Here is a 14,156-nt window from a genome sequence, read left to right on the forward strand (position 1 = left end):
ATTGCAGACAGACAGAATGCACTCTAACAGGATTCTGCTGCAAGGCTTTGAACCCGGTGACACCGCCCAGACACAGACGTGTTGTAATGTCTTAGATCTCCAAGTGAGGGCACCATTCACATACACTGTACCGGTTACTATTCTCTCTCTGAGATTCATGTACCTATCATTTCAGTATATGTACACGCACACACGCACGCACGCACACACACACACACACACACACACACACACACACACACACACACACACACACACTGAGATGCGAATGAATGCTGGTGGCACATCCTATGGCACCAGAAGTACAGCAGAGTAATCTAACAGCCTTTAGACTTGACCTCTGCACTGCTATGAGACTGACTGGCAGACCAGACGCCCCTGCCACACAATGCATCAATTTAGCTAAGGCAACTCAATTTAGCTAAGGCAACTCCCTCGAAAATAAGCAGTGAGCTACATTCCCTATTTCATAGACATCAGTTGCCAGTTGTGTGCAAATAAGCATCATATTGATATTGTGTGAGGCAGCACCATATGGTCCTTCCTCCTTCTCCTCCTTCCCTCATGACAGCCGGGTTTAGAGGACTGCATGGGAATTAACCGCAACATAATGAATAAATCCTCAGAGGAATCTGCATTATTCAACAGTGTGGGTTTCAGGGAGGGGATGCTGAGGGGGGAGACATTTTGTTTAGATGGATGTTATTATATGAGCTATGTTCAAGAGCCTAATTTCTGAGCAGCACCACTGTCTTCACACACATGCACGAGCTGCATGAGGAATCCCAAGAGCTTATATCATTTGCTGGAATGCTTTTCACTCAAATCCTTGTTCTGCCATTAAGCGAGCAACACAGGTTGTAGCGCGCATATGATTGGTTAGAGAGGCAAGCTGGTTGGCTGCTGGTGTTCTCTGGTGAGAGGGGAGGAGGATGATTGTAGCTTTCTCCTCCGATGGGTTGGAGTGATGGGTAGGGGAGGGGGTGATGCTTGAGGGGTAAGTGAGGGTGAGCGAGACAGAGGCTGGTAGAGAGAGAGAGAGAGAGAGAGAGAGAGAGAACGCTTTACCGCAGTATCACTACATTTCTGCATCACTCATCAAAACTCTGCGGCATGCTAACTAGATCTGGGGGAGGGCTGATACCGGGTTTGTGCTGAGTGTAGTGTCAACACCACCGTCGTTTAGTATAGATTGACTGTAATTAGATACAGTAGCACGGAGCCGCCGGATTGTTCATCCTTTTCTTTCAAACAGCTCGTCATTTGTGCGCTCGCTAACGACTTTCTGCATCCTATCTGAGTAAAACATTTCACATCTCACCAAAACGCCTATTACATTAGGTTATAACGCCCGGTAACAGTCCGTGGATTAAACAAATTTAGCAAAATGGCAAAGGATGCTGAGAAGAGCACTTGGAAGGACTTCATATGGAACTCCAGGACCCGAGAATTTTGTGGCAGGACAGGGAGCAGCTGGGGTGAGTCTTCTACTTAGTAATGGTCGCCTGCAGCAATGCAGTACAGATGGCCCCTCTACATCTAACACAGGGATGGGCAACTCCAGTCCTCAGGGACCGGAGTGGTGTCACACTTTTTCCCCATCCCTAGCAAACACAGCTGATGAAACTAATTGCATTCTAAACTAAATATGATTCGTTTTTATTGGAGTCAGGTGTGTTAGCTGGGGCTAGGGCAAAAGTGTGACACTAATCAGGCCCCGGAGGAATGGAGTTGCCCATCCCTGCTCTAACATAATTGCAGGTCCGTAGCACCTTCTAGTGGGCTACAGGTTTCACAATGATGTCATGAGCACCCTTTATTTGTGCTGCTTGAATACTTATGAATGCGTAAAGAGTAAAATAATGTGACCCAGCAGAAATGTAAAATGTGTGCAGCATTCAATGCGCAATTTGAAACCGCAGCCTCACCCGAGCGATCGCTTAATGAGATTGGTCGCTTTCCAGTGCAAGGCGGTGCTGAAATTCAAATGCGGGCATTATGTGTGGATTGCCCTTGTGGGAGCGGGCAAAATGTTCCCTGCATTATTCTTTTTCATTTATTAATTTATGCCACTGAGTTTTCCTGCGCAATGCGTCTGGACATAAGGGTGGAGGAGGCAGTGCCAATATTTTTAATGAAATTAATATGCCAGTGCACACCATTTAAATACCATTCTCTGTTGTTGCCTACTTTTTAAAGGCTACAGTAGGCCTCTTTAGATTTAATGGTCTTTACTTAAGCTGTCTTCTGGCGCAGAGCACCCCTTCCTGAGATGTGAGGGCCAGTTGTTACTTCAAATAGCTTCAGAAGTTATTAGCCTGACCTGTTATTAAAGTTACTTCAATTGGCTTTACCAAACACAAATGTAGTGGGTTTGCGGTATTCACTTCAACTATAGGCTATTTGCAATCAGTTACAATGTACGTTTTGTTTCAATGAACAATCAAATGTATAAGATTAAAGTTGTATCGTCTGCTTAGTGTCAAGATCAGCATAATAATCTGCACTGACAAGATCTGAAATAAAATAGGTAATGTAGTCTAGCATCCGAGATTTTAAGCGATGACCACAACGCCCTTAATAGCCTGCAACTATTTGAAATAGCTCTTTTCTAATGACATTGAGGCGTTTTAATCTGGGTAAAGCTGAGGGCCACATTCTATTTGTATCACCTCCAACCCCCCAGCCCTCTCCTCTCTTAGTGTGAGTAAATCTGTGCAGGATTTAATCCTAATCTAATGACTTCATTGGCTGGCTAGCGGAGTATCAATTGTAGTTGTCAAATCAAACTGTATCAATTTCAGAACATTCTCTTTAATTGATTGTACAGCTAATCAGAATGGTTTCGGATGTAATCTGTCTTTAATGTAAATGCAATGATTTGAGATGTCACACACACACCCACACATACTCACACACATTGCATTTCGCATTTCCACAAGAAACCGTGCCCTTGCTACGATATTGATGAATGGAGAGAAATGTAAGTCATAGGTCTACTGAGTGGTGTGTTCACTGACTGTAGTTTCCTTTGCAGTAATTCTCCCAGAATGCACTCCTTCATCCAGCTCAGTGTGTCCCATATGCTTTGAGGACTGGTGGCCTGGTTAAGCTGCACTCTCTAAGGCTTGTTAATTAGGCTATTTCTGTAGTGAGCCAAAACGTTTATAGCCTATACATGGTCCCTGAACTTAGTACATCCGTATTACCTGTCTGCGCCTAAGTGACCCACGTATCCAGCTAGTCCACATGTATCTGTCTTTTAATCAGCTCTGACCTCCTCCACAGCCCACAGAACAAAGATGGAGACGTATAGACGAACCACACCAATCTTATGCACACAGTAATCTAGCTAGTGTAATGGCCACTTTTCCACTAATAGTGCACACTGCTCAGGTAAGACGGGGTAGAAAACCAGCCCAGTCATGGTGGCACTGCTGTTCCTTGTGGAAATGCAAGTGTGTGTGTGTGTGTGTGTGTGTGTGTGTGTGTGTGTGTGTGTTTCACAATTATGGAAATAGTTCTTAGATCCATCGGCAATTTCAAAAGTACATGAATATTAAAACAGCCATATCACATGCATATTCTTTTATCCTTACCACATTTTCCATTCAAAGCCTCTTGTTTCATAACCCAGCTTCAAAACAGTGTCCACCGCGTTTGAACACTAATCAAACAAACAAAAAGAAAAGAGACATCCATGTTGCCATTGTAGGAGGGAAAGCACAGGATGCTACCGGCCTATTCAGCCCCGCCATTTTGTTCTTTGCTTTCAACTCTCCCGGTGATGGGGGGGGGGGGGGTGAAAAGAGATGCGGAGGAAGAGTGAAAGAGAGAGGGCACGGTGTCCATCATCGGCCGGGACATGGTGATGAGAGGTCAAGCAGGACAGCCAGTGAACTGGACACCCTCCGGGTGTGGTCAGGGGGAAGCTGACCCTCTCTACACTCCTCTTGACCCTCTCTCTGGGTTTGCACACAACACCCAGTCTGTCTCCCCACAGGGATAGGGATGGGTGGTATCTGTGGTTACCATGACGCCCCATAATGTTAGATCAGATAAATAATGTCAGGTTCCCCTCCCTGATGGTAGTCCCTCTTGGCATTGGTTGTACCAGAGCCAGGGCTAGACCCAGGGCCTGTACAGCAGAGTTTGTCCTTCCAACACACTATGTAACACAGCTCCTGCTCCATCCCTATCTCTCTTCACCACATCTCACCCCACCCCACAGGATGCCGCTCTGCTCTCCTCTCTGCTTACGATCCTCTCTATAAGGTTACATGTCTACGTAGATCCCCTCACCCTGGGGACTGGCAGACAGACACACTTACACATTCACTCTCACTCACCAAGAAGCTCCAGTGTTCGTAACTTTATCCCATGGAGGAGATTCCCCTTGCTATTTGGTTATGGATCCCTGTAAGCCTGGCTGTGCTGTGAGGCCCATGGCTCCACACAGCTCTAGGCCTGCTGACAGAGGGAACCCTCATGCTGTTCTTTGACAGGGCCCAGGTGTGGAGCTCCACATTGGGGGCCATCTAGCAGAGACACAACAGGCCAACTCCCCAGGACTGGTCTCAGGTGACAATGCTGAGATGGCAGATGGAAGGGAAGGAGGGCTACTGATAGGCTCAGTCAACTCACCTGTTTTATTCATTATATTCATTATATGACCATATAATATTTAGCAGCTGTGGTGATTTTATCTTATCAACCCAACAGAATGGTTCAATAGCCACCCGTTCCCTTTGGGCCCAATGTTGATATGTTACCGTGTTGGTTTGGTCTCCATACGGTTTGTGTTAGTGGAATACTGTGCATGGCAGCTAATCCCCTGACCCTCTGCCCTAATCTCCAGGGGTCTTCTCTCCTCCTCCCCTTTCTACTTCTGTCACCACTCCTCCCTCCCTCTCTTTTACCCTCCCCCTCATCGCCGGCTCACTCCCTCATTGTTAGTGTTACTTAATAATTCATTAGGACAAAGACCAGACATTCATCCTGGATTAATCAGCCTGGTTTAAGACTGGGGGAAGGGCGTGTGTCTTTATGTGCAGGTTGTGTGTTGTCGGCAGTGTGAGTTCAGACATGTATGGAGAAGGGTGCATGTCTAATTACTGTTTCCATAACTAGATAGATATTCAATATCCATTAATTGAAACATTTTTTTGTAGTGTATGTTTGAGAGAGAGAGAGAGAGAGAGAGAGAGAGTGCGATATATATATATATATATATATATATATATATATATATATATATATATATACACTATATAGAAGGAAGTAAAGGCTTCTAGTTTGAAGTAAAGAGGATTACTCCTTACCTCCTGTGTCTTTTCATGTATTTGATCGTCGGCACGGTATAGTGTGATAAATATAGAGAGAGTGGTATAGTTTGATAAATGCAGAGAAAGTGTCCAAACATTGACTTGGATCATAGACAACATAACACCTACTCACATTACATTTTCACTTGTCAGCATTTCAGGCTTTGTTATAACACAGGGCAAATAATAAATGGCACCCTATTCCGTATAAGTGGGGAATATGGAATGGCCATCAACTGAAATTGCCCCACTGTATAGGTAGTAGAGTGCCATTTTGGGAATAGCCATATTTTGTTGAATGTTCCCTTTCCTTTGATCTTGTGTGATGTTAATGCTGTATCTGTTTGCTGGTCGTCTCCCTCCCAGGCCTCATCCTGCTCTTCTACCTAGTGTTCTACATCTTCCTAGCAGGCATGTTCTGCCTCACCATGTATGTCATGCTGCAGACCTTGGATGACTACAAACCCACCTGGCAGGACAGGCTTGGCACACCAGGTAGGATGAACTATTACACCAACACACCAATACCACATTCTAAGAGGTTTTGATACACTAAAACCTCAGAAATCAAGCTAACATTTTGGCAAGTCTCTTTACAACTGCTACTGTATAGTCAGTAACAGCCCGGACAATCACACATAGTGTAGTATACATGTGATGTTGGCTAAAAGCCCTCCCCATCTTCTCTCTTCTCTGTTCTGCAGGCATGATGATCAGACCCAGGGGACAGGCAATGGAGATCTCCTACAACACCACCAACACTGAGACCTGGGACATGTACATCAAGACACTGGACAACTTCCTCTCCCGTGAGTCTGTCTGTCTGTCAGCTTGTCTCAGCCTCTCTGTGTGTCTGTCCCACGAAATCACATTTCTATTGTGGAAAACAACAGGGTGAAACTGTATTTCTCCCCCATCCAGCCTACAACAACTCTCTGCAGGCTGAGAAGAATGAAGAGTGCACACCGGACCAGTATTTTATTCAGGCAGACAGTGGTGATGTGAAGAACAACCCCAAGCGCTCCTGCCAGTTCAACCGCACCTTTCTAGAAAAATGCTCTGGCCTTGATGACCATACCTATGGATACCAGGCTGGCAAACCATGCATCATCATCAAGCTGAACCGGGTATGGGAGAAGCAGAGAGCAGAGAACGGCTGGGGAGGGAAGAACTTGGCATGTTGCTAGGAGACGTAAGGGAGATGGGGATGGAGCAGTCATGTGAATGGTTGGGAGCCTGGAAGAGATCATACTAATTAAATACAAACAATGTTGGCCAATTTTGAAATTGTTATATCGACAATCACAACAATGATCAGTTGACTGGATCCGCTTTAAGGAGGGATGAAGTGGGGATGGTGGTGGAACTCCCAGGTTAACGCATGTCTGTCTGTTGGTCTGTCTGTATTCTAGGTCATTGGGATGTTGCCAGGAAAGGATGGCCAGGCTCCATTTGTCACCTGTGGAGCGAAGGTGAGCCTCTCTCTCTTTCAGTTCTCTCTCTCTCTTTCTCGCTCTCTCTCTCTCTCTCCCTCTCTGTCTCCCTCTCTCTCTCTTTCAGTTCTCTCTCTCTCTCTCTCTCTCTCTCTCTTTCTCTCTCTCTCTCTCTCTCTCTCTCTCTCTCTCTCTCTCTCTCTCTCTCTCTCTCGCTCTCTCTCTCTCTCTCTCTCTCTCTCTCCCCCAGAATGAACCCATCATGTCTCTTGTTCTCATCTATGTCCCCCATTACCATCCTTCATGTCTGTGTCTTTCTTTGCTCATCTGTGTTGCATGACACAATGTCATTTCCTCATTTCAAACCCTATGTGTATGTTGTTGTTGTTCTCTTCTTTTCTATTACCGTCCATTTTGTCCTTGCACTCTCAGAGGTACAAGGTTGGCAAAGATGAATGGGTAAGGGTGCCACTGTAGTGATCTTAGTGACAGATAGAGAAGTAGATATGTGGTGTATAGTTGCTAGCGCTACGCTAGCACCCTCGTCATTTTATAATCCAAGATATAGAGGTTCAACAGCTTTATTCCATAGCATATACAGGTAGACACAATGGCTAAAGTAAATGTAAATACATAGTATACTCTAATTGTCATGGTGTCCTTTCAAAGCTCATCCAGTCCTTCAGATTGGGCAGTCTTTCCCTGCTCGCCCACACACTTCCGACAGAACACGCTCTAACATGCTCTAACTAATGGCCTTGATCCTCTGCCCCTGCAGAAAGAAGACTCTGATAAGATTGGAGAGGTGGAGTACTACCCTGAAAATGGCACCTTCAACCTCATGTACTACCCTTACTATGGCAAGAAAGCTCAGGTGAGAACCCCCCATATACCAACCTGGCAACACTCAGAAATCATCACTTATAAACCTTTCTTTTATGGTTAGATTAACTCATCTTTTGTTCCAATGTCATTTCTAATGTTATTACACATTATGTTGCCTGTGCTTTCAACATGTTATAGATCAAATGTTGCTGAAAAAGAATGCTTAAAGCTTACGTAACAATATCTTGAAAATGGTTAACTGCTCCCAGGTGAACTACTCCCAGCCGCTGGTTGCCATCAAGTTCCTCAACATAACCCTCAATGAAGACATCAACATTGAGTGCAGGATCATCTCCAACAACATTCCTCCTGGGAGTGTAAGAGACAAGTTTGCGGGGAAAGTGTCTTTCAAACTGAGGATCAACACTAAAGGCTAGATGTACATTCTCTCTCACTAACATGTCCACCCACCTCTACCTTCTGTACACAGGTACACACACACACACACACACACACACACACACACACACACACACACACACACACACACACACACACACACACACACACACACACACACACACACACACACACACATACACACATACAGAGACAGAATTAACACCCTCCGTTTGTCGAATAGAATATGTTTACAACTTCAATTTACCCTAGATGTCGGGCATTGTATGTCCAGTGGAGTGATGATGTCAGAATGGTGGAGTTAAACGGGTGGTAATTCTGTCTCTGTTTCTGTGTGTGAGCTTTGATTCTTTTCTGTAAATTAGTTTGAGGTGAAGTCTGTTTATACTGCATGACTAACTAGGGGATATAGTGGACATAAACATGAATGATTTCAAAGTTTGCAAGGAGAAGCAACGCCTCTTACCAGTTTACTGTTGCTCCTTCATCTCTGCCTCCCTATAGAGTGCCCCTCTATATACAAATATACACAAAATACAATACAACCGTGTATATCTATTTATATATCATAACCTTATATCAGTATGTCTATTTTGTTGCGCTTAAAAAATAATCCAACAGCTAAAACATACGATGAAAAAACATATTTTTGTGGATGAAGGGAGAGATGGAGACATTTTGCATGTGTGTACTGTCTTTAGTGCCCTAAGAAGGCGGGAGGCCCCATGTCTCAGCTCTCTGCTCTGCTATGTGGGAATTATAAACGAGGCTATGTTAAACTGCTGGCCACCAGGAGGGACCACGCTGCACTCTGCAGTGATCATCCAATTTAACCCATAAGAAGATAGCATCTCCAACATGGGGAGCTACAGAGGTCAAGACCTTTGAGTCTGTGTGTGCGTGTGTATGTTTGTATGTGTGTGAGTATGTACTGTACATTTAATTTGTATGACCAAATTCCATTTGCAAGACAGAATGCATACTGTAGGTCGGGAAGATGCATATGCAACGTGCAATATCAATTAAGAATGACACATCATGCACATTATACACATTCAACAGGACTCTTTTGTCATAAACACTTGAATTGCACATGGTCATAAATCGGATTAGGCTTCCATAACATGAATATACACTTCATTGTCCTTACATGGTTTATGTTCACATCGGTGTTCCTACAGCTCAAGGCTTAGGGCTAGTTTGTTTGTTCATAGTTTTTTGCATGTGCATCGCATCTATTGACATGCTCGTATACATATAAGAAAGAGATGCTGTTCTTCTATTTTGTATTGATTTGCACTGGTTTGTGTTTTTCTTGTGAAGAGGAGATGCTTATGGTTCTGTGGAGAAGGAAAAATAGAGAGTTTGTTTTGTTTCTACGTTTGTTGAAATGTATATTCAAACATGTGGTACCATTTTAATCAGTTGTACATGATTTGTTACTGCTGTAATAGTGCATCTCAGTTTGAAGGCTGTCTCCAACATCTGATTACATTGGCCAGAATGTCTGTACGGCTGGTTTGGTGATAACGGTAATCTGTTTGATTTATTTTTATTTTGGTAGGAATCTCTACCATTACATTGCTTTAAAAAGGGTGCAACAGACCAACCAACCTTGTAGTTGGAGGGTGTACTATAACTAAAAGCAGCTACAGTTGAGCATGTGCAAGAGAGTTTATGAACTTGCTCTAGAATGATGGTCAATGTGCTGGCGCACAGATGCCCTGGATGTGCTGCTGACTTGGGGCTGGATTCAATCCGTAACGCTAAACTTCGGCATACAGATTGAATCCAGCCCTTGATTCTGTACACATAATGAGAAAAACCAGTTGAGGAATCCATGGATCTGCTGCTGCTGAACACTGGCTGTGACATTGTGGCAATGTGACTCTGATCCTTCTTCAACGTCATAGCGACACTTTTAGAACTCGAGCATCTGTTCACTCAGCTTAAGGGTTGGGTTGACTTTTAGGACCTTTCTTCGCTCAGTCAGTATAAGGTGTATATCAATCAATTTTCCTTCATTTTGGTTGAAGTTGCACCTCAGTAATATCATCATCATGAACACTTGACAGTATAACAATAATCAGTATATAAATAATCTGTTTAGTTTGATAGCTGTATAATACACGTTGAGGATGACTACACAAAGTCAATTGACTCCATGCTAAACATCCATGTTGCGTGTGGCCTACCAGTAGTCCTTGTTTTTGACATTGTGAGACAATGGAGTGAACAGTGCTATTTCCTCGTTAGCATTCCTCCTCCACTCAGTCTGTTTCGCATGCTGAGATTTCACTGTAATCTCTTAATCTGGTCAGATAATCTAGAGCAGGTACTTTATTCTCTCTTTGTAGTTCCTCCTTCCTGTGTCAACCCCCTCCTTCTCTCTTTTGTCCACACACACACACACACACACACACACACACACACACACACACACACACACACACACACACACAGAATCATCCACCCTTTCTGTTAAAAGATGTCAGGTGAGGAATGACTGTGCTTGGTTCCACAGTTCCTTTAAGGTCTATATTATTATTATCATGGTTTTATCCATGTGACCCATGTATTGCCATGTTGTATCACAAGATGTTTTGTCCCATGAGCCCATTCCATTCACAATTCAATCTACAAGTAAATGTGTATCCATGGTGTGTGTAGCCACACAAATACATATATGTGGATATATTCCAATTGTAAAATTAATGCTTTCCTTTTCTGCCCACAAAAAAGTAGTCCTGCCACATTCCCTCCAACCAAAGATATTCATGATCATTTTAACAGTATGAAATAATCGTGCTGCATCTACAGACCACAGATCTCTAAGAGAAAGGGTTTCATTTATGAAGGATGAAGGAAGTCCTATTCTTCTATAATGCTACGCACAGAAGGAGCAGGTGTCACTAAATAACAACAGTGCCTCCTGGTGGGTGGACAGATGTGTTGTTCCCCAATATCGCCGAATGTTATTTAATGTTGTCTCCATATATCCGTTTTTATATGATCATTTGGAGATGTCTTCAAAAAGCAATATATTCATTTCCTGTGTTGCTGATGATGTTTTTATTCTTGGAATGGCTGTAACAAGTTTATAGTAGCATTAATCATCATGAGCGTGAGGAAGAAGACAGAAAGAACGTGTAAATATTATGTTCACAAATAGATATACAGTTATATGTCTGCCAATGCACATCTTCAAGATTGAACAATAGAAACACTTAACAGTTTTGTTTTCAAAAGAGATCAAGTATTTTTATTGTTATTTTGTTGTAAAGAGGAGATTATGTATTAGCTTTGGATTGTAAGAAGACAGGGGTGCTACCTGGTACGTGTTTGACCTGTAAACTCTTGACTCTGGTTGAACACATACCAAGTATGGTTGAATGTAGAACACGTTTCTTTTTTGGTTACCATCTTTCTCTATTTTGTTTTCAACCTTGCAGTATGGAATGTTTGCAATGATGAGAGCTCCACTCTTTCTCAGTCATTGTCTACTGGATACTCTTTCAGATGAACAGTGCATGTCTTTATATGGGCCACAGTATGATGAGATGAAGGAGGGTATCATCTTGGTTTGATCAGTTACACTGATTCAACAGAAAGCTGCATATTTACAGTAACTGCAATGGATTTATCCTCAAACAGCACAATACTCGCCTGTGACCACTGCATGTGGCAAACTAGTGTGAACTACCTATTTGTTTCAAACTCACTTCTGAAGCAGCAAGACACAGCTTTTCACAAAGGTCCACCCTGAAAAGATTAGCAAACGTATCCCTGATTTAAGACTATCTTGAATCAGACAGATAATTCAAAATGATCTAAGGCAGAAATCCTTTGAAACACATTGGGATAGTCTCACCAAAAAATGAAAATGGCTGATAATTCTATTTTCTTTGGATCTTTTTTTGCTGTTATTGTATTTATATATTTTTTTTGCTCATGTTCGTTGTAAAAAATGATAGAGAAATCAATAAACGTGATTGAAAGAAACACAACCGGACTGTCTGTTTTGTTACCTTTCTTCATTTTATATAAGTTATTTATCTCAGTTCAGTGTGTCTGTCTATCCTCATCCCTCCTTCAGTCACAGTCAGTCAGTCAGACATAGAATACCCAGGATAATATAACACTGACATAAAAATAAACTCTATTCTAAGACTTGACAGAGTAAAAGCAGACATCTCCCACATTATTTTTTTTATTACACTTTACTATAAAATACTACAGTACTTACTATATAATTCTGCAGTAAAGTGTTGTATACTGTAGAATGCTACACTAGACACTGTGGTATCTCTCGATAATGTGTAGTACTTACTATAGAATGGTGGAGAATACTGTAGAATACTACAGTAAATACTACAGTAAAGTCTGTAAAACCCCACAGTCCGCAAAAACACAGCACTTTTTAACTATAGTAAATACTACAGTATTTAATTAGCATACAGTGGCTTGCGAAAGTATTCACCCCTTGGCATTTTTACTATTTTGTTGCCTTACAACCTGGAATTGAAATATATTTTTGGGGGGTTTGAATCATTTGATTTACACAACAGGCCTACCATTTTGAAGATGCAAAATATTTTTTCTTGAGAAGACAAAAAAACGGAAAACTTGAGCTTTTTTCTGGCCTCTCTTCCGTAAAGCCCAGCTCTGTGGAGTGTATGGCTTAAAATGGTCCTATGGACAGATACTCCAATCTCTGCTGTGGAGCTTTGCAGCTCATTCAGGGTTGTCTTTGGTTTCTTTGTTGCCTCTCTGAATAATGCCCTCCTTACCTGGTCCGTGTGTTTTGGAGGGTGGCCCTCGCTTGGCAGGTTTGTTGTTGTGCCATATTCTTTCCATTTTTAAAAATAATGGATTTAATGGTGCTCTGTGCCACTTTCTTGGTGGTGCCCCTTGCTTAGTGGTGTTGCAGACTCTGGGGCCTTTCAGAACAGATGTATATATATATATATATACTGAGATCATGTGACCGATCATGCGACACTTAGATTGCACACAGGTGGACTTTATTTAACTAATTATATGACTTCTGAAGGTAATTGGTTTCACCAGATCTTATTTAGGGGCTTCATAGCAAGGGAGGTGAATACATATGCACACACCACCTTTCCGTTTTTTATTTTCTATAATTTTTTTAGTTCTTTTTTTCATTTCACTTCACCAATTTGGACTAGTTTGTGTGTGGTCATTACATGAAATCCCAATAAAAAATATTTAAATTACAGGCTGTAATGCAACAAAATAAGAAAAACATTAAGGGGGATGAATTATTTTGCAAGGCACTGTATACCCTGCCCATTCCTCTTACCCAATTCGCAATTTGTGCCACTCATAAGTGAGAAACCTGCATGCCAAGTACAGACCCTATTGTGTTCCCTACAGGTTATAGAATAGAGCAGAAGCGCTGTACTATCCATTCAGACCGCAGTATTTCTCTAGTTGGTTTTCTGAAGGAGGAAGCCTCCACTTCTATGACAAAGATAATAAAACAAAACACTATAGTAAATACTACAGTGAAGTCTGCAAAATATCTACAGTAATTTCTACAGTCTGCAAAAACACTACAGTAAATACTACAGCTTGGTACAGTCCTAAAAAAACACTACAGTAAATACTACAGCTTGGTACAGTCCTAAAAAAACACTACAGTAAATACTACAGCTTGGTACAGTCCTAAAAAAACACTACAGTAAATACTACAGCTTGGTACAGTCCTAAAAAAACACTACAGTAAATACTACAGCTTGGTACAGTCCTAAAAAAACACTACAGTAAATACAATAGTATACTACAATCAGCAAAAACACTACGTTAATTATTATAGTATATACACCAGTTTTATTTTACTAACTGTTAATACTTCAATAAACTACAGTATACTACATTCAATACTACAGTAAAGTCTGCAAAATAGTGTTTATACCATGGTATGTTATAGTATTTGTTATTGTGGGCTGTAACAGAATCATTCACAAGTCAATTGTCAAATATTTCAACAATGAGTTCTGTAAAGTCAACAGCAATTTAACAAAACTATTTGATGATCCAAACTAATTTTGTATAAAGTCGAAGCTACCCAATACTGAGGCTCTGGGGGAACTAGGTTTTCAACCTAGTGGGGAAAGGGGAAGTAAGG

General features: G+C 41.9%; 1 protein-coding gene across 2 annotated transcripts; it reads left to right on the top strand.

Annotated features, from left to right (window-relative positions):
• The first annotated feature begins 1,090 nt into the window (after positions 1 to 1,090).
• On the top strand, positions 1,091 to 12,004 carry LOC110537387 (sodium/potassium-transporting ATPase subunit beta-2). 2 transcript variants are annotated; one of them, XM_090192214.1, is made up of 8 exons: positions 1,091 to 1,478; positions 5,691 to 5,819; positions 6,029 to 6,133; positions 6,246 to 6,451; positions 6,737 to 6,796; positions 7,190 to 7,216; positions 7,536 to 7,631; positions 7,852 to 12,004. In XM_090192214.1, exons 1-8 carry the CDS (start codon positions 1,388 to 1,390, stop codon positions 8,017 to 8,019), a joined length of 882 nt encoding a protein of 293 aa, XP_090048340.1. In that variant the 5' UTR covers positions 1,091 to 1,387; the 3' UTR covers positions 8,020 to 12,004. The 2 variants fall into 2 exon arrangements, with proteins under 2 accessions (XP_090048340.1, XP_021479076.1); XM_021623401.3 differs by lacking the exon at positions 7,190 to 7,216.
• Positions 12,005 to 14,156: the final 2,152 nt, after the last annotated feature.

This window comes from Oncorhynchus mykiss, chromosome 12 (genome assembly GCF_057628025.1).
Source record: "Oncorhynchus mykiss isolate SJ-2025 chromosome 12, ASM5762802v1, whole genome shotgun sequence".
NCBI classification, from domain to species: Eukaryota; Metazoa; Chordata; class Actinopteri; order Salmoniformes; family Salmonidae; genus Oncorhynchus; species Oncorhynchus mykiss.

What these genes read in the sequence shown, in the direction of transcription:
- LOC110537387 (XM_090192214.1), top strand. Translation starts at nt 1,388, where the DNA reads ATGGCAAAGGATGCTGAGAAGAGCACTTGGAAGGACTTCATATGGAAC. An exon ending in GGACAGGCTTGGCACACCAG is followed by an intron (nt 5,820 to 6,028) that starts GTAGGATGAACT and finishes TCTGTTCTGCAG; the next exon opens with GCATGATGATCAGACCCAGG. An exon ending in ACTGGACAACTTCCTCTCCC is followed by an intron (nt 6,134 to 6,245) that starts GTGAGTCTGTCT and finishes TCCCCCATCCAG; the next exon opens with CCTACAACAACTCTCTGCAG.